Raw genomic sequence first — 21,512 nt, 5'->3', positions numbered from 1 at the left:
TTCCAAAAAAGGAATGTCAGAATCTATTACGAACAAGAGGACTGCATGGAGCTGCCAAAGCTGAATAAGAAGGGCATGCAATGCTGTCATAAGGTATTTTGGGACTCTAATAAGATGACAGCAACGTTTAACACTCGGCCATTAAGGAGGTTAAACGATCAGTATTCTTTCATTTAAGTGTTGACCTGCTAAGATTTTGGGATTCCTATGCAAAACACAAAATTAGTAACAACATGGTTACCAACAGTCCATCACTCTCAACGGTGCTTCCCAGACACGATACTGCACAAAAATACCCACAGATAATATTACATTACAGAGAATTACTTTAATCCCTTTAAAGGACCAATTGCTGCACTATGCGGTCATCTAAATCCTGTCCATGTACACCCTATGTTGAAATGGAGATTTCCCACTGACAGCTTTGTCTTATAATAAGTGAGTGTATAATAAGTGTTGTCATACAACAAAGCTCACTGAAAAAACAGTAATTGGACAAACACAAAGTCTTTGCTGGGGAAGAAGAGGAGGTCTTGTAGTAGCTGCAAATACTTGTTTCTGCACCTACTGCAAAAATATAGTAGCTATACCGCAAAGAAAATATGCATATCATTTATTTTGCATATTTTCTTTGGGGGTAGATCTACTATTTTTTATGGAGTGTTCCATTAAGGGTAAGTTTGCGTAGCATGTTCTGTATAAGGGCAGGGTCCAATACTCCCTGTGTACCATTTTGTCAAATTATGTGTCTCACTATCTGTAACTCTGTATCTATGAATATTCTGTGTCACTTTTTACTGTGCTGTGAAGTAAGGGTGATACATAAAAATGTTTAACCATTAACAAAGTATCCTTTATATATCACAGCTCTCTCAGCCACCTACCAAAAAGTTAACAAAAATGAGCCAATGTTCTAAGTCATAATGAATATACATACAATGACATCACAAAGAGCAAAATAATCTTTGAATGTAAGACCTTGTTTATTTTGAAACTTCCATAAACACGACCAATATACAGTTTTTGCTTAAATGTATTAAAAGTGCATTAACCTTAAAATGGACATTATAATCACCAGAACCTCTACAGACTATTGCAGTGGTTATGGTGTCTATAGCTTGTCCCTGCAGGCTTTTCAATGTAAATGTTGCCTTTTCATAGAAAAGGTAATGCTTACATTGCTGCCTAGTAACATCTACACCTACGTTCAGCATCTCTACGCTCTGCATGGGGATGCTGAACACTCTCCATAGAGATGCTGATTGGAACAGTACAGCATTTTGCCACGGATGCACAATAGCCTCACAATCCATTCCTATAAAAAAAAAAGCATTGGATTGGCTGAGATCATCAAGATTGATGATCTCAGCCATAGTGGTGGGCCAGCCACTGCGAGACCAGCACACCAATGGAGAAAAGGTAAAAGGAAAAGCTACATTTTTTTACTCCATTCTGTAGGGGGCAGAAACCTAGATAGGTATTCCAGCACTATAATGTTAGGAATACTGTTCCTTTAAATAGCAAGGCGTAAGGCAAATGGCTTTATAACACTACTGCCCTGTCATGAGTAAGTTAACAGAATAAATACGATGATCACTAAAATGAAACAAAACAATTCCACTAAACAAATAAAGCAGGAAATCTAAAATCTATTTGCGCTGAGCAGGTGTGATCTCCATAACAATAAATCACACTTTAATAGAGCGGCTTAAAATAAATAAATACAATTAATTTCTAAATAACAAATCACGTGGCAAAAGGAGTTGCTAAAGTATTGCAAGTTAATTATTTTAGGGCAGTACTGGTAATAAACTGGCCCCTAATAACTACAATGTATTACACAATAAATCCCACGAAAAATACGTTTAATTATCATAAAGCAGATGTCTAGCCAATTCTGACTGCATGGCTGCCGAGAGTACTTATTTGCTTGGTGTAATTAAAGTTTTAGCATACCAAGCATTTTAAGGGATAAAAGATGCAAAATACAAAGATGGGTTATAATATCAATGTTTAAAAATAGAACTGAGTAACAGAATATATTTAGAATTGTGAAAGACATGCAATAAGGCATTGCAGTACTTTTCACGTTTCATCTCACTGAGCAAGCGATGATTGAGTGACCAGACACACGCAGGAGTAGGCCATCTTCGGCACTCCAGATGTTGAGGACTCCATCTCCCATAATGCACCTACAGCGAAAAAAATGCCAGCAAAGCACCACAGTAGATGTAGTCCACAACATCTGGAGTACCGAAGGTTGCCTACACCACTCAACAGATTCCCTTTCCTCCAATCAGACTGACAGACAGACAGATTATTTTCTCCTTTGAATATAAGTTTGATTGGGGGGAGGGGGATTGCCTTAATTCTAATAAACAGATGTAGGCATTTAGGAACTGTAGAGTCAGTTGATCACATGTAAAAGACACATGTCTTCTAAAAAAAAAAAAAAAAAATCGTATGCAGCTATTTCTGTAATCTTTAAGTAAACAATAAACCTGACATCGACTGCCAACTAAACACTGAATTGCACATTTAAAGGAGTAAATACCCAACAGATTCTTTCATCACGAAGATCCTTTAATTTGAACCAGGATAAGGAGATCAGTGCATAATGAAATTCGAACAACAACAACACGCAAATTCCCGTTTTACAACTAAATCTAATGATCATCAGAAATACTGAAATCAGTGACTGCCATTGAAAGGATTAAGGATGTAAGGCCATCCACTCAAACAGTCTTAAAACCATTGCTAATCAAAGGATTTGTGCTTCCAGTGATCACAGCAACAAATGCAGTTCTGCTATAGAACCCTGGCAGATACACTGGCATATTATTTTAACCCCTACAGGACAAGGAATTAGGCAAATCCTATGACATTCTTACAAGTGCTCCATTTCTGCCGTCACAAAGGGGTTAATAATACAGCTCTCCTACTTCTCCAATGTAAGTTCAGCAGTTTTCCGTTAGCACGGTTTAGCAGTGAAGCAAGTTCGGGATATATAAAACTCTGGGCCAGTAACATGCTAATAAAAAACACCATGAAAATAAATGTATCATTGCTACCTTGATTTTTTACTTCAGCGAACTCTTTGTTATATTCATCTAATGTTTCACGGAGCTTCTGGTTCTCAGTTTCAGTGTCGTGCATACGTTGAACTTTCAACTGGAGCTGCTGTCCCAAATCCAATACAGGAACTGGATCTAAAAAGAAAAAAAAAATCAAAATCAAAAAAGACAGTCATTCAAAAAAAAAAAAAATGCAAGAAAACCAAAACTTACACACACACAAAAAAGTGGATTTATTAAAACTATTTAAAAAACTTTTTTTAATAAAAGAATATACAACTATACAGAATACGATTATGAAATGTATTGTGCTGTTCATAAAATACAACGCTCATTATCCTCAGCCACGTTGAGCATGATAAAATTCTCAAAGAAACAGTTAAGTGTATTTGAGCCTGACCATGCTCTGTTATTTTAAACAGATGGTGTATAAAAAATGCATACAAACTTGCAACAGAATGTAAACCTGAACATCCTTTTAGAACATACAATCCTATCATTTGATTAGTGTTTTATTAGCGTCTGGTTGCTTTTTCATAGACTTGCTATAAAGTGGCAACCTTGGGTTAAACTGAGCCAATCAGATTGAGGTTTTTCCCGCCTTTTTCCTTCCTTTCCAAACACCAATCAACATTCCAGCCTTTGATCTGATCATTAAGCTAAAGAAAAATAAGGCGATTTTAGATTAGCAGAAATCACAACTGTGAAATAAGTAGATGAACCTACACAAGTGCTTCAATACAGTTCATTTCTGTCATGGACAAAGATACCATTTTATTCTCAGTTGAGAACATAATGCACATATTGCTATGCTAGGAGTATATTGCTATTAGGAATTTTTAACATCTGTGGCACGCGGTCTACCCCTTCGCTGAGAACTCATGTCTCAAATTAACGTTTTACCGAAGATTGGAGATTCGAAAGTCAAACCCGTAATTTCTGTCAAATAAACATGGCATTAAATATGTCAGATGTAAGCAAACGATTGTCGTAAATGGTTAATTTAATTATGGCAATTGACAACGACACCCATTACGCTTGTAGCCTCACTTACCGATTCTTATTTATGACTGCACTGGCCTGCACACAATTGATTTCCAATAAAGAGATGCACAGTCCAGCTGACTGAACAATGATTTGGGAAAGGCAAGACAGGAGGGGAGCTGGAGCAAAAGATTATTGAATACATGTCTAATCAGGGCGCCAGTTTTAATGGCAAAAAGACAGCACAGATTTAGTCTCATGCAGAGGAATGCTAAACATAAAACTAAATGGATCAACAACACTGTACATTAGCTAGCTCATTTAACTTCAGAGTATCAGAGCCATTTATTCTGCAGACCACCCTCAGTTTGTAAGAACATACTGTATATCTGTTAACACATTAGGCATGGGCACATGCTTTTCCTCAGTGATTCGAGAGGAGAAGGCAGGTTGATAGGAATAGAATGGCACTGGATTTCACTTGATTCCAAGCTTCAATTAAGGAAACGCTTGCTGGTGCGGCTGCTGCAAAGAAGTGGTTAAACAAAGAGGTATTGTATTTAATCCGCATATAAGCTGGATTGGCTCCAACTCGCTAAAATAAGCAGTAATTAATATTAAAAAAGGGACAGAGACAGACAGTCGACTCTTCTAAACACTAGTTAAAGATCAGGAAAAGCCTGGTGACGTCTGTGATTATTAGGGAATGACAGCGGTTATTAAGTTGGGAAAAGGCAGCAGCGTCGGAAAACATTCAGTAAATAACTAGAACGAAGTGCTTTCTCAAGAAAAGAAGCAAGAGGATAAATAAAGAAACAGACCAGGGCTCAAAATGTCATGTTCTATGCAACTAGCCAGGCTTAAATTTCACAATCCAGTGCGAACCACTTCTTGTAATGCAACTGGTGGGATTAGAAATGGTAGAAGCCCACCAATGACCCAAACAACATCTAACAATTACTAGCAAGTTGGTGCAAACTAGGGGTATAAGATGCCTTGTTACTTAGGATAACAATGATATTTGTAGTGTTTACAGCTGTGCTCCAAATGGCTACGGCAGGCAGAACAAATTAGATGACTTTTAGTATGCAAGGAATCAGTTTATTTTCAATGTATTATTATATGGCGTATTTTCCAGAGAAGTGGTCCTACACATCCACATACATGGCTCCATCCCCCCTTGTTGGGATCGTTGAGATCATCACAATTTACAATCTAATGCATCGTGATTGGCTGAAACAATCAACTCAGATGATGTCAACCAAACAGGCGGATCGGGTGGGGTCAGAAAGACATTAGCATTGATAAAGGGCTATTGCCCGAAACGTTTGTTGTACTTTGTCCTTCTGAAATTAAAGGTGTAGCACCAGGGGGTGCACTTCAAATTCAAGTTGCGCAAGACTCCTATCCTTTTTTCTTGTTTAGCTATTATACACTGTTGGAACTACAGTGTGGGGATGTTGCTGCACTCTTGAGACTGTTTTGTCTATATTGAAGTTTGTGTAGGCAGATAGTTTCAGCTATAAATAAACTGAGGTAGAGGCAAACTATCAACTCAGATGATGTCAGCCAAACAGATGGATCGAGTGGGGCCAGACACGAGGAGCCTCGTGTGGCGCTGGGAAAGGGTGAGCAATTCACCTTTCTAACCCGCGTTAAGGGGGGCCGACCCCCGAAACGGTGGTTTTAGAACTATAGTGTCAGGAATACACATTTGTGCTCATGACACTATAGTTCCCTTTTAACTATTTTGAGCCCTAAAATATGCATTAGATCTCTAGGTGGTCATTAAACTATAATCTATTGTCGTAGAATGAATTATAGGTTAACAAGGGTTTCTGGGACAACAACACTACTATACCAGTGATGGTAAATTGTAGCATCCCAAATGCCAGTGGACTAAAGTCAGGCTGAGCTAATGGGAAGTAGAATTTGCAAGGATCCAGGGTGCCAACGTTTTCATCATGTTGTGTATTCACTGTAGGCTATGGATGGAATACAGAAGAAAGGAATTTATTTGGTTATTTTAAAGCCTTTTTGCCAATGGCCATTGCATTATATATATATATATATATATATATATATATATATATAAATATAATTTACGATTAAATTCAACAATTCTTATGGCAGTGGGCACTGAATTAAATCCTAGTGTAGTTTTACAGTAGCACATTAACGGCAATGGATTAAAATGTTACATATTGACTGATCTATTAATGTTGCTCAACATTAGGTTTAAAATTGCAACATAAGATGCTTTATTTCACACCTACACACTTCTCACCTCACTTGAACTATTAGGTCACAGTCCAGATTTTAGTACCAGGGTAAATAACGGAGGCTTTGTTGTTAACTAATTTTAAGATCGCAATGGAAACAGGGCCTTTTTATGAGACGTGCTTTGGCTTCATGGTATAACCAATATTTTAATGCAAAAAGTGTTGTTTTTAACTCTCAATTCGATACACTTTGAATCTGTAATTATATTGAAAGGACTTCAAACAATATTTAATACAGGATCACTTTCTTCAACAGCCTTTGCCCAGATACAAATATAGGCGTTATGAAGATTGTGATCTCAGAGATTGTGGATTAGTTTAATGTTCTATTTTTTTTTTTTTGTAGTATAGTACCCTATGTGTTTTGTGGAAACGTTCACCTTTAAACCACACATTTTATTTTCTAACAAGCTAACACTAGTTCATGATAATATCTATAATCCTGAACACGTTTAAAAGTGAGAATATTTAAATGTTCTCTTTAAAGGAAACCACCTTATTTACTTAATTTGTTTTTTACTTTTAACAGTGCAAGGCAGAAGTCGTCTCACTGTTGTGTCCCACTGCTAATTCTAGTAAACAATGCAATTTTCTATCAGTTACAAAATACATTTGTACACACTAATTCTCCTCGCCTGGCCACTTAGAAATCTTGAGAAGTAAGATCTCTTGAAGGCTCTATGAATATTCAAATACCCCTCTAAGCCAGACAAAACGCTTCATAAATTAGTCCTCAAAGGACCACAAATGGACTGGATTTTATTGACATCAACATTGAGATAATATTGAATAGACCAGGAAACTTGGCTTGCCTTTAATGACTTGAGGAAAACTGGTCTACATAATGCAAAGGCAGCACTGGCTGAACATCTTTACCATCTGAAAAGAACTGTGAAGTGCATTAAAATTGCCTCTGGTTCAGGACTAGTACATTTGATGTATATTTACACCTAGTTTCTATAATAAAATATTAAAACATATACTAAGCACTTCTGAAGGTTTTTACCATGCGTTTCTGCCGCCCCCCCCCCCCCCTCCCCATATCTCACAGCCATGTTGGATTATTTTATTTTATTTTTTAAATGGCTGATGCCTAAAAATGATATTCCGCCCCAACTTCAACACCACACTGACAAGCAAATAGATTGTCAGACACCAAAAATAATTGAGTCACATGTATCTTCTGAAGAAATAATCTACACGTATCCTCTCCGCATCAAAAGATTACTAAGCAGTATTTCACAGTAGTGGTCAACGCAGTTAGATTTGCATCAGTGTGTCTCAGATGATCGTTTCCTTGAGGCGGTGACCACATTATTAGGAAATTATATTCTCAATTCAAAATAATATACACATTTTTAAATGTCAAATGGCGGGTGGCCAAATGAGAACAGGCTGTAGTCACAATTTGAGAACTGCAGGTGTAGCTTACAAAAATCTGTGAGCAATTTGTCATGGCTTTTAAATCTCCTAATATCTCTAGTCCATTGGTGAATTTAAAGACAACCAAACTGTAATTACTCCACAGAAAATACAATACACAAAGGGGGTTTATTTTTATATAGTGTATATTTAACTAAAATGCAAAGCAGTATTTATACGATCACATGTCTTCTATCCGATCTGTTCAATTGTTACAATTGACTAACAGAAAAGGTCTTGTGTCTCCTGGCAAAAACAGTGAGGCACTAATAAGGAGAAATTAAAGGATACTATCAATAATAATTCTGTAAGCTTGCTTTTTGGAGCAAGTTACATTACTTTTAAGCAGAGTGACCACTTACTAAAGGTGTGACAGCATAGACTGATCCCTAACATATTACTACTGATTCACAGAATCTTTTAAGGAACACTCCAAGGAAAATAACCACTAGTGTTGCAGCCAAGTTCTCTCTGAAGTAAGATCCTCCACCATGGATATCGATCCCCCTCACTGGACTAGGAGGGATGTCAGGGAAAACAGGTTGAGAGAAGGACATGGACGGGGGAGAGGGGTTGGGGCAGGGGCCTACCAACACTGTCTGTCTGGGCGCCAATGCACAAACAAACTCCAGGCACCCTGACCGAATCAGTGAAGTGGTCACTGTGCTTTGAGTAGCCCTTTAAGACTTGAGTAGATCTAGTAAATATGTATTTTAAAAAGCCATAACTATGTTTCTATTTCTTTATTGTTATTCATTAACCAGAAATTGTATGGAAATAAAACTGGTATCGCAAATTGTAGGCCATAAAGCAGAGGTAGGTAGGGTTAAATCGAGAATTTTTCCAGTGTAGCCATTTTAGTATAGAATTTGCAACTCCTTATCACAACGTGTGCAGGGGTGCATGTGTCTACGAAGAATGTCATATGCATGTAAGAAAGTTATTTATACATATTTAGTAAATACAAATTTGGGAAAGCATTATGCCATATTTTATTTTTTCATACCATTTAAATACTTTTATTGTACTGTATTAAAAGCCAAATGGACAGTTACCTACGCTCTTCTCTTCTAAAAAGTGTGTATACTTTGTTTCAAAGTTTCGTCCTTCTTGCCACAAACTAATCTCTGCACACAAAGAACACTACAAACTAATCCCGCCTCCCACTGTATTAGAATTAAGATGAATGCACCCGTTGTGTGTTCATCTCATGCTACGGTACCACATTCCTGCATACGTTACTTTTTTTTGCCAGGGCACTGCAGGCTAATATAATCATACGATTACATAATTTAACCAGCTGTCTCATTATAGAAAATCAACTGGAATTCAGGGCCTAATTAGTCATACAGCAATTAGCATGCTGATGAGCAACTGATGAAAAGCTGCCTACAATTCAAGTGTGTCAAGACCACCCAGTTATTTAGTGGGCAGAAAGGGACTGAATGGTAGCACAGTCATGGAAGGCCTGTGCAAGTTAGTCATGTTTCAAACATAGCTACGTTTTCTTTTTTATTACCTCAGACACCACAGAAAGCTGATCTTCTCAATCAGGTCCTTTGGCTTTCTCGGTCATCCAAAATAGCGCAACCTGATCTAATTTTACAATTCAAACAAGAGCACACAAGGAGGTCAGTGACATGTGCTCGGGATTCGGAGAGAAGCCAAACATACTTAGAATCAGCAACAACCTTTTCTGGCAAATTAAAGGGCACCAGAGCAGGAAACAGAAAAGGCCTGGTCAAGTGGCCTCCAGAGAAGAAGCCCCAGTGATAAAGAGAGGAAATGTGTTCGGCAGATATTTAAGAGAGTTACTGTCCCATACAAATAACTATTCATAGCTCACAGTTAGTCTTTGTGAGTATGGTAATTTAAAGCCCTCTGCTGATTCACTTAATCACTGAAAAGCGGCCTGAAATGCTGGAGCATTCATACCTGTTCAGTGCCGTCTACAAAGAAAATCTGCTGGTGTGAACATTTTGAATAATACCGTCACTAGAATCTTCCTCCATTGAAAATGTTGAAGTGCCATAAAAAAAACCAAAAAAAAAACAACTCTTACAAATGTAAAAAGACAATCCAAAATGGAGTTACCTCCCCTGCCCATTTTTAATATATTACGGTAATAATGCACTAGAAAAAGTACAAGCAAAAAATTAATCCTTTGTTTTTTTGAAGATCCCTAGGGTCTGCATAGGCCAGGGAGCCGCTAAATTTCATAGTTAATTCTGTTGCTTTTAAAGGCTTCTACAGATGAGCATTGCCTATATAAAAAATTAAAAAAAAATTTAAAAAATTTAAAAAAATTATAGCATAAGTTTGTGGATCAGCTGTCACTTGCCTAATAAAACATGTACTGTATGTAGCAGACTGTCTTCAGCCGCTGTATTCATTAATTGTTTTAAATGAATGAAACCAATCACTAAATATAGAAGATACTGCTGCATCTATATCGCTCACTACTTCTAAAGGAGAAAACAAACATATATATTAAGATATATATAAGATATTCGGGGACATTCGGGGACCGATGTGAACTGCTAACATTCTTTTGGAAAGCTGTCCTGCAGTAGGCAGAAGACAGCTTCTGGTATAACTTGCAATCCATACTTCTGCTGTTATTTTTAATAGATAACAGATTACAAAATGTAATCATTACAAAATGATTACATTACCTGATGTGGATCTAATGAGACACACAGTGGTGGATGACAACTTCACTTCAATGGGAATTTACCAAAGGATTGTACCTATACATTTTCATGTAATTTTAAACTGCATGGTATGAGCGTGTATGCAAGGTAGATTAAAAATACCGGGATTTGGTACAAATACAGCTTAGCGAGTGTGATGTGTTTCGAAATTAGATTAATTGAATATGAGCTCAAAAATATGATGCTTTACAGTCTGCTCTAAATGTGTGATGGGCATTAGAACAATAAAATTAGCTTTGTGAAATAATATATCAAAGGATTATACATTAAAACAGCTGACAAAGGTGCTGAAGATTGACAGTACAAAGTGATAGAAAGCATTTTGGCTATTCGTGATGAATATCTGTTCACAACCTCCTTAAGCATGCTTCACTTCAAATATCTTAAATTCTTCAAGGTGTGAAAACTTACATTTTTGCAACTGGACTCCATAACAAAGGATTATTCGGTTTTGATTTTTTTTTTTTTTTCACTTAGTAGGGGGTCTGTGGGAGTTTAAATGCCAGTAGCAGCAGAACCACCACAGATGTACAAAATGCACTACATATTGCCCAACATCTCCCCTTTGAGTCCCAAATCACTTCATCCCTTGCTTATCCTGGTCCATTGATCAAGCAGCTCAGAAAGTCTGGCACATATGATAACAGTATTCCATAGTAATAAAATACACTTGTATAAGTTTCAAGTGGAATTGGTCCTGTGTATAATGCATTATGGAGGTAATTATAATGTAAATAAATACAAAAATAAAACCTCATAAATTTAAAAAAATACAAAATTTTAAAAATGGGGGAACGGGTGTCAAATATTTGTATTTGCAAGAACCCTCTTACATTTCTCTTCTCTCCCCCCCCCCCCCCCCCTATTTTTCAATGAGAGAGCTTTTTAAAAGCTACCATGCATGTGTGGAGTCCATAATGTGCTTGTGTTTATGTGCATTAAACATTTCTACTTCCATAATATTAACAGTCTTTCAGAATCTCGCATGGTGGGATAAGACATATGGATTCAGGAAAAGGGATATGTAGAGATGTAAAATGCCCATGGCCCTAAAAGTCTATAGAAACACATTTTTAGTTTTAGCAGATAGGCAAACTCTGATCTTGGGTCCTCTGTATGCCTATATCTCCAGCAAGTGTTCCTTACAGAGTATTCCTTAATGGTTTAATAACTTTTTCCCGTCTAATTTTATTCAATGCCGTTATTTAATAGGTTTTATAAACACTGCGCAAAATGTTCAGAATATGCTGTTAATTCTTTAAATACCGGATGTAAGGTTGTTTTGGTTCAGTTACCTCTATCTGCACCTGCATCTCCTTGTCAGAACTACCAACAGGAAGGAAGTCGGCAAACAAATTATTTCGTTTCACAACAGAAAGATTATTATTTTTTAAAAGTGGCTATAAGGTAAAAGTAACACTCCACAGAGCAACAACTATACATCTGATAAAATACCATGTACAAAAATAAAATCATCCAGAATTCAATATCTATATTAAGTAACCCTACACTTCCTCTCTCACCTTCCCAGGCCTAACACCTTTTCCTATTTCCTAACCTTAACCACGCACTCTACTTCTTAACCACTATCTCTAATATCTAACTGTTCTCCCAATGTAATGCACTAACCGCTCACAATAACATTTTGACATGATGAGAGAGAAACGGTTTTATTTAGTTCCATGCGCTCTTTTAAATTAAATGTAGAGGCCGCATTTGGGTAGTTTTTAAGCCTTTGTTCCAATGTCGAGACAGACTTCTCACTGCAGCCTGCTCCTCAAATTTGTAAACTTTTTACCAAATACTTTTTATAAGCATTGTGTGTATACAGCGCACGTGCGGTTATAGCTTCTTTATCAAATACATAGATTTATCCAACTCCTCCCCTTGACTTTTTGTTGAATAATTAAAATTGACACAAAAAAGAAATATGTGACTGAAAAACAACTGTACAACAATTTATATACAAGAAACATTTCTTGAATAGCCACGTCAAACTAAATGTTAAAGACAAATAAGTAAACAACCTGCAACCACCTAAGCCACGTGAATAAACTGTCATGCTGCCCAACCATCGATTTCAATGGGACAGTCCCGATTTTTTGGTTCTGTCCTGCTGTAGTCCACTGGTGTCCTGCTTTTGGGTGTCCCCAACATTCAGATCACAAGTGCATCATAAAACATGCGCTCGCTAAGTTCAGGGCACAACACCCTGCAGGAAGCACCTAAACCGTGCTCCCCGCATGTCCTGCTTTTAGTAGGCTGGCTTGAGTGATGGACAGGTAGCCTGATGTGTATTCACACCAGCCTGACCTTCCATTAACTCGGGCGGATCTAGTCACTGGTCCGCCCACTTTACCTCCTTCCCAGCAACCTCATGATTCTCAGGACGCTGGAGTTGTGAGGTATGTAAAATCTAAAACGCATGACATATTCACAAACTACATACTAGAATATATACAAAAATAATACTAAAGGGTGAAGAATAGGGAAAGAATTAAAAAAGGCAAAAGGAATTAAGGACCTACTTGAAAGAAATATAAAAAAAAAAAAAAAAAAAAAAAGCAAAAGTGTTTGCAAACTTAACTCAGGAGCTATATATCACTGTCACTAGGGGAGACACCCAAATCTATTAATGACCTTTCTCATCAGATAAAAGTGTGTCTACATCAGTTAAGTGCATGCTTCATATTACCAAGCATCACATATAATTTGTGAAAAAGTGACAGTTTCTGTTGTGGACCTTCAGTAACACGTTCAGATTAATGAGTCGGCCAATGTGAAACATACTTCTGATCTGGAAAGTGTAAAGACAATTATGCATGTTTATATTGGCAAAAACTACATTTCAACTTTATACCTGCAATAAAACCAGGAATGAGGCCATCGGTCCAAGAAAAAGTCTTACAAAAACCATAAAGGCAAATTCTGCTTTTAAGAAATGTAAATTATATCAAAATAAAAAAATTATGTCTGATTATCTTTAATATATGGGCAGCAATCATACATTTAAGTTCCCCGAGCACTTATATTTTCCACTTTTGTTTCCACTTATAGGATAGGAAAGGAGGCCTCAGACTGCAAAGGTGGATTACCCAGCATTCCATTTGCTCTTTCGAGAGTACATATTAAATATGTAGATTTGATTGTCTTATCTGAGCAAGTTTTATTTCTCTTGTACCTAAAAATAAGTTTTGGAAGAGATAGCACTGATCGCCTTTCAGTTTAGGCACCTCTATACACCATAACCCCCACAGCACTCTGTAGTGGTTATAGTGTCACAAGTCCCATGGCACTGTCCCACAGTAAGGAGACAAACCGTTTTGAATGGTTTCAAAGTTACCTGGGCCCCCAGGCAACAGCGGACATTCCCACCATCTGTGATACTGCTAATGATGAAGCTGGCAACCTCAACCAGTGAATTATGTCTAAAGCAACATATATTGCAAAGAATGAATGGGAGCTTTACTTTAGCTATATTACATATGACTGGAAGGACCATGGGAGCCCAGGGGACCAGGACAGTGTAAAACCTTACAAAATGGTGGCTGGGGTGCTTAGAACGCCCCTTTAAATAAGTTCATGAATTGCAATAAAAACGTAGAGATAAAACTCATACTTGGCGCATTTTGAACCTACATAAGCTCTTAATCACAATGTGATGAGTAAAATGCACAGAATAAATTGTCAGTACTACAAAATACTTTCATGTTTGTAAGGAGAAAATTAATTTTTTTTCAAGATTTCACAATATATAAACTTTGCATTCATAATTGTAATGTTATACATTAGAAGGCACTCCATAATTAAAGTCGCTTTGAAAGAAACATTAAAGCATAACAGTTAATATTGTTAAAAATGCATACATAGGGACATCTCACATGTAGGTGAACAACAACAAGCAGCTCCTTAAAAAAATCTGCATGCTTCCAACCCCAGAGGGCACACTTACTCACAAACATTTAAAAAAAAAAATCACAATATGAAGGGCTATTTTTGGTCCTCATCAAAGACTTTGCAAAGTTGAACTAGTTTAATGTATTGCAATAGGTCCAACAAAGTATGATGGGAAGATGCAAAATAACTGACCCATCTTATCTGCCCATTTTGAAGTCATTAACTCATTTTGCTCATTTGATCTGCAGATTAGCTTGATATTTAGCACTGGAGTTATTTTGTATGGTCTTTGGGAGACACAAATAAACACCAGAGGAGAGAGAGAAGACGAAGCAAGAGATTTGGCTAGAAAATTAGGCCCTTGGAGAACTTTAGTTTTGTTCACACTACTACAAGAGAAATAATTCCCACTTCATTCTGCCACCTATATGGAACATACTTCACAACTTCTATAAGCACTGATGTATAATTATGTTGATTAAAATGTTGGCCCTAATTACTGATAGTCAGATCAAGTTCTGTTTACATTGTGAGTGAAATTGAACGTAAATTGATGCCAAGCACATAGCTAACACACTAACTGCCACACCTGGTAAATAATTATAATTAAGAGGAAGCTTAGCTTTGGAAGCGAAAGTTCCTACCGGTAATTGTATTTCTCAGAAAACCTTTGCAGATACACATATTGTGGTTTTGGATGTAAAGAATCTTGCCCCAGGGGAATATAGAAGCCAATGATGTAAGGCTTGTATAGAATCTGGCACCAGCCTCATGTCGATACATTTAAACTACTGAATTCTGCAAGTTTTCTTAGAAGTCGGTCTATAGTTTTTTTATGAATGAATATACCTCCTAGAGGCCGGGATAGTTTTAATTGGTGCAGGACTTTCATAAGCCAGGCAGACAATTTTGGGTGCCAAAAGATATGTAGCGATTATAAAATAGATCATACACATCAGGTCCAGAGAGTGCAATTTAGAGCAATTTGCAACCAAGGGTGAACAAACTAAACACAAGACCAAACTCATCAAACTGTCCAACATGGGAGAAGAAAATGTATCTCATCATGTCACATACAGTGGACTCCCTCACACATTGTTTCAAAACTGGAAACCAATTTTAGAAGCACCTACTTATGTTAAGTTCTTTCTAAATATCACTTTGACTAGCTTATTTCAACACAAGCTTATTTTTGATCTATCCAGCCTCATCACTGACATGTTGTTATTATTTGTATGTCCACAGCCCTTCCTTGTAGATTGTAAGCTGGTTTGAGCAGGGCCTCTTGTAAGTCAACTATGTGTGGTTAATTATCCTCATTCTATGATTGTAAAGCACCATGGAATATTTTGGAATTATTATGGAATATACATAAATAATATTAATATACATAAATAATAATTATATTAAGATTCAAAATGTACCTCTCTTGAGGTGCATATTTACATTTTGTTTTGTGTTTGAGCAAGAAGCAAACCATCAATCAGGACATTCGAATGTGAAAATAAACAAAAACAGTGCATGGGATTTTTAAATGTAATTATTATTATTTTATTTTCTTTGTAACATAACCTGACACACACACACACCTCTTAATATGTACAGGCCAAAATATTGAATTCAAAACTCAAAATTCTAGAATTGTCTCTTACTTTTGATTATCATTTCCGAATAAAAGAGTTGAAGCAGCAGAGGAAATAATATTAATCAAGAACTGTTACTAAGAGGTGGACACTACTATAGGTGTCTTCTCATCCCACAAAGCTCCATAGAAAATGAATATGAACATGTTTAGAAATGTTCATGACTAGCATTGAGATACTTGTTGAGAAAAAGCAATTAAAACATACTCATAATGTTAATCTTGTTAGAATGGCTTCATTCCAAGGCAATTTTGTGACTCTATATGTACTCATCTAATAGAGGTAACAGACAAACAAAAAAAATACTGCAAAACTAGCCGTTTCCACCAACTTTAACTGTAATTAATGTGTTTGACAGGAATCTTGGTGATTATCAGCAGAGCTTGTAGCCTGGTCACATCAAAAGGTGTAACTTTGACTATAGAATGTCAGAGACTTCTTTAGATTGTTGTGTGGAGAAGAAGGTGGTAAAACTGTTGTGGGAGAGGCAAAGATTAAGAATGTAAGGATTGGGATAAATGTGCGGAGTATACGAACTAAAGTGGCATCAGGGTAAACTGGACTATAGTCCTGGAGTTGGACATGGCCATACCACCCATCAGTTACAGAGTGCAATAGGACTAACAATGAGACTGATTTGATGTTTCTGATCTGCCGTTCTGGTTCTGCTAGAAGCCCTAGAAGCCGGACACCGGAGACCAAGTCATCGGAGAACATCATTATACATATTATCTCTGCATAAAGTACAATGAGGGCATTCAGCCCATGCAGGAGTGCTTCAAATACATACTGAGCAGAGGCAGTCCTGAGTGCCGCCAATTACTTTTCCAGGCAGCTCTGTGCACTCAGGACTGCCCCCTTGTTGCCTGCCCTTCCTTTATTCATTCATACCTTCCAATGTTATATACCCATAACCGAGATGAAAAGGATAGACTGAATGTAACAAATTAGACTCACACGCTTCAAACGTGTCTAGAAATGTCCAGAGCTACATCCTTACACCAGTAAGGCTGTATTACATAAAACAAAACACATTACTGCAATGTAGAATTAAAAGAATATATTTACCTGGAACATCAATTAATCTTTTATAAACATTCAAGAAGGCAGCTTCTGCTTCTTTGCTTCTTTTACTCAATGCATCGATCTAGAAAAAAAACACAAACACGTGATTACATGCTTATAAAACATATTAATATCCCATGGTGTTCCAGAGGACACAAAGGTAATCATCGGGTCACATCCAATTGAGAATTACATATGACTTTGATGTTATACTCCTACCATTAACATTGACATAAAGCCAGTCCATGGTATTGGCTGCCCTTGCCTAACTAGTTATTCGTGAGCGTATCAGTCATTCACTGAACTGTGTGCACTTTAATTGGCTTATTAATACAGACCTGTAGCCAACATTAGCCAATCACATACCAGCGAATGAAACACTGCACAAACAGACGTCAAGCACCATGATAATTTCAAATCAGTGAAGTGTTCATGGTGCTTGGGAGTAATCCCTTAAGTAAGGCCTGTGCCATCATGCAGGTAGTTTATTGGAACATTAGCTCCATATTAATTTAGGAACTACCCTTAACACAGTAAGGCATCTTCACATACAAGGAAAAAAAAAATACTTGTTTGATTCAACATAAAGCGAAGCTTGCACAACCAATAAATTTAGCAACATAATCAAATGTATTTATCTTTAAAAGTTTAGTTGCTCTTCAAGCAAGCCAAGAATAACAAAAAACGCAAAGCACTGTAATTTCAAAGATATACTTAGCATCTTGATGTATGCAACTTTATTCAAAGCACAGCAGCAATTTACATTAAAGTAACACTACAGCTCAGTAAACATGTTTATATACAAAAAAACTTTATTAAATGGGTACACACTGACACCATCTCATTAAATCTAAAACCAAAGTAAAAAATCATAGTATGTAGTAAGTCAACTGCCAGAATGATTCTGGTTATATATATATATATACACACACACGCCAAGGGTGTAATGCATGAAAGTAACTAGGTGTCAATATCCTAGGTAACCAAAGGAGATATCAGTACAATTCAACCCCCCAAAAAACAGATACATATAGAAAAAGTACAAAAAGCATACCAGATCTAGTGAAAAGCAGGGACAGAGTCAACCAAAAAGCTCCCAACGTTTTGGCAAAAATGCCTTTATCAAGGGAGCCTGAATTGTCAGGGTTTAATCTGGACCAGACAAACATATGTCGCCACTGAAAGCGTGCCTTAATAATAGCTAAAGGGACACTCTGGACTACACAATATTATGCATTTTATAGTTAAAATAATTTGCATTATTTTTGGTGTTTTAAATTTGCATAGGTTTGGGGAAAACACACACACACACACATATATACATATACATACATACACACACTATTCTTTTTCTGCATTTTAACCTCACCTCCTCTTCTCCAACAATGCACTTCTGCATGTCATCAGGAAGTCGTAGGCTAGCACGATTATGTTAGTTAAACTACAACTCCCAGAAACTCCCGATCTGAGAAGAAGTGAGCCTATACACAGAGAGTTACTATATTCTTTGTATGGAACATGCCATATTATTACATAGAGGAAACTTCCAATGTTTCAAATATGAATAATGCAGTATATCTTAGTCACTCACTATTTATTTATTTTAAAAATAATTGCCCCAAGTGAATAACAAAACTCCATAGCAATAAAAGTAACCAAGTACTATTCAATAAATCGGAGACTATTAGAAAGTAAACAGAGATTTTCCAAGTTTAGGCAAAAACGCTGGAAAAATAGTCAAATTGGTTATTTAGTACTGAAATTTTTATTTATTATACACCGTAATTTGGCAACAAAAAAAAGCATGTGGGTCATGGGCTTACTTAGCAAGGTCTATTACAGTGTGACGCAAACCTAGAGGAACCATCAATAGAATTCCTGTGATGACACTAAAGATACGCCAAACCAATCAAACAGTACAAACAGAAGAGAAATGAGGAGAGTGGCTGGGATATGTAAAACAATAACAGTAACGTTACAAAGGCAAAGAGACTGCATCACATTCATTCACACCTCTTAAATCTTACCTACACTTCTAACCGGTCACATCATAAATCAGTTTGAACATCTCAATTAAGAAATACCATATGTAACAGCTGCACAGGCATCTTCCAAACCTACAGCAATCCACAGCACCTATGTGCCTGCCACTGGTAATATTAACAAACCAAATTAACAGCTTTAACCCCTTAAGGACACATGACGTGTGAGGCATGTCAAGATTCCCTTTTATTCCAGAAGTTTGGTCCTTAAGGGGTTAAAGGCGTTAAAGATTTTAAATAAGAGGAGGACATTCTGAATGAGTTCTTGTTACTAATGTTTCAGTGGAACAGACAGGATAGCAGGGCAATACAGAATGTGTGTAATGTCTACATAACATACAAGATTCGATCTTTTATTCCGAGCTTGTAACGGGAATACTGCACATATCAAGTTAGAATAGTTTTGACAGCTTAACTCGTATATATCGTCCAAGACATAAATCCTATTTATGCTCATTATTTTTCTGAAACTGCAGGTGCATGGGGGGAAAAAAATCACCTCCAGAGGACACTTAAAGCCTTAGTTATGAGATCATGTTGTTAGAAGGTTGCCATTGTATAATGTTAGAACAAGCTTGAAAGATACTGTAAAGTGTACACTTAGTAAGACTCAATAACGGCAGGAGTCAGGTTTCTATCAGAGACTTTCCATCACTATCTGCCCTCACATTAACACTCTCACATGTAACAGCCGCAATATACATTAGCACAAAGACCTTGTATAAACACCCGTCTAAAAGCAATCTAAAGTTACATTCATCACTGCTCATTGGCTCCTCATTTGTATTCACACAGTAAGCTTCGTGTTTATGTAATATAGCTACGATTACATTTTTGATACATCGACCTGCCTAGGTACATTAGTGCTGAGGTGCAGGACAACCTGCAGCTGGCAGACTTCAACTCTCACCAGGCTTAGAAAGATGTGGTCGGCAATTGATGGAGAGGATTTATATATCTGAGAATAAAAACACCCCAAAGCCATTCACATCACATTTTAACACAATGTATGCGTTCCGTTTTCATTTGGCAATATACACCTGCAGGAAGTGAAATTGTATTAACTGGAGCTGCCTTAGAGTAAATGACACTAGTGGAAATAAAGGTTGGCACCTACAAGCACTATGAAATTCTGAAACACTACCTGCAACTTTTTTTTTTTTTTTTTAAGGAGTTAAGGGAACATCATTTTTTATTATCATTTAAAATGCAAATCTAGTCTCTGCATTTATCATCTATAAAGCGCTAGCATATTCCGCCGCTTACAATCTAAAGGTAAATAAAAGTATATATATATATATCTTTTCAGTGCTTATCCAGTTTTACCCCGGCTCTGGGGACAGCCAGTCCTCTCTGGGCAGAAGCACCGCCTATCCAGTCTAAGAACATGCAAGAAATCAAGAGTTGGAATGCATTCATGCATCCTGGCATCATGAACAAGTACTGGACCTGAAAATGCATTCTAGAATGCTATTAGCTATTTAAATCGTAGGATAAATGACGGCCACTCCAGCAATCATATGCCAGGAAATTCATTGATAATGGGTATTAAAAGAACACTCCAAGCACCACAGCCACAGCAGCCAAATGTAGTGGTTTTGGAGCCAGGAGTGCCCTGGTGCCATCCCGTTGTCCCATCCCATTTTAGAAGGTTTGACAACTGGTCTTTTACCTACAAGAGCCTGATGTCTCCTTAGGAAAAGCGCTGCTGAGTGCTCAGCTGACTCAGCCAATGAACGCACTCCTGTATGGCCCGGCTAAGCCAACCAGATTGTTCTGCACGAGAACACCGGTAGCAGAGGTGGTGGACTCCCAGTTGGACATAGGTAAGTTGTCAAGCCTTAAACAGCTTTGCCAGGACAATCCTGGCACCATAACCACCACAGTGGGCTGTATTACTTATGATGTTTGGAGTGTTTATTTAAGTTATATGCATGCATTAAAAAATAATAGAAAGAAATTGTATTTTTTTTTTATAGCAGCAAATTAACACTGCTATAATAAATATTTTTTTTAAAACAGCAAATGTTTTAATTTTCAGTTTTGGAATGCGGGAGAGAAATTGTTATATGTTCGTTAAATAAATATAGCAGTAAATACTAACAGAAGCTTTACAGATATTAAAAATCATTAAATGATGTTGTAAGAATTAGAGAAAGCTGATATTGTTAACCATAATGCTTATATCAAGGTTATGTAAAACCCAGCAACACCTGCCACAGATAAGTGGTGTTAGATTATCACTTCCTTTATATTTTCACTAAGTCTTATCTTCTGTTTGCTATACTACCTGCAAAGCTGTTTGCAATAGAACGTATCATTCATTTAAAGCTCAACGTCACACACTTGTATGGAACGGAAGGTTTCTCTAAGTTTTTAATATCCGTGT

The 21,512-nt window shown here is 36.9% G+C and overlaps 1 protein-coding gene across 2 annotated transcripts in view; it reads right to left on the bottom strand.

The window, feature by feature from the left end:
• The window catches only part of CUX1 (cut like homeobox 1), a 337,454-nt gene that overhangs the window by 197,860 nt on the left and 118,082 nt on the right, over positions 1-21,512 (bottom strand). For both annotated transcript variants that reach the window (XM_063449907.1, XM_063449906.1), the window contains exons 4-5: positions 17,085-17,163; positions 3,072-3,209 (exon numbers count right to left, since the gene is read on the bottom strand). In XM_063449907.1, coding sequence (XP_063305977.1) covers positions 3,072-3,209; positions 17,085-17,163 — 217 coding nt within the window. The remainder of the gene's footprint in view (positions 1-3,071; positions 3,210-17,084; positions 17,164-21,512) is intronic.

This window comes from Pelobates fuscus, chromosome 1, assembly GCF_036172605.1.
Source record: "Pelobates fuscus isolate aPelFus1 chromosome 1, aPelFus1.pri, whole genome shotgun sequence".
In the NCBI taxonomy this organism is placed as follows: domain Eukaryota; kingdom Metazoa; phylum Chordata; class Amphibia; order Anura; family Pelobatidae; genus Pelobates; species Pelobates fuscus.
This window is presented reverse-complemented; position numbering and strand designations above follow the sequence as displayed.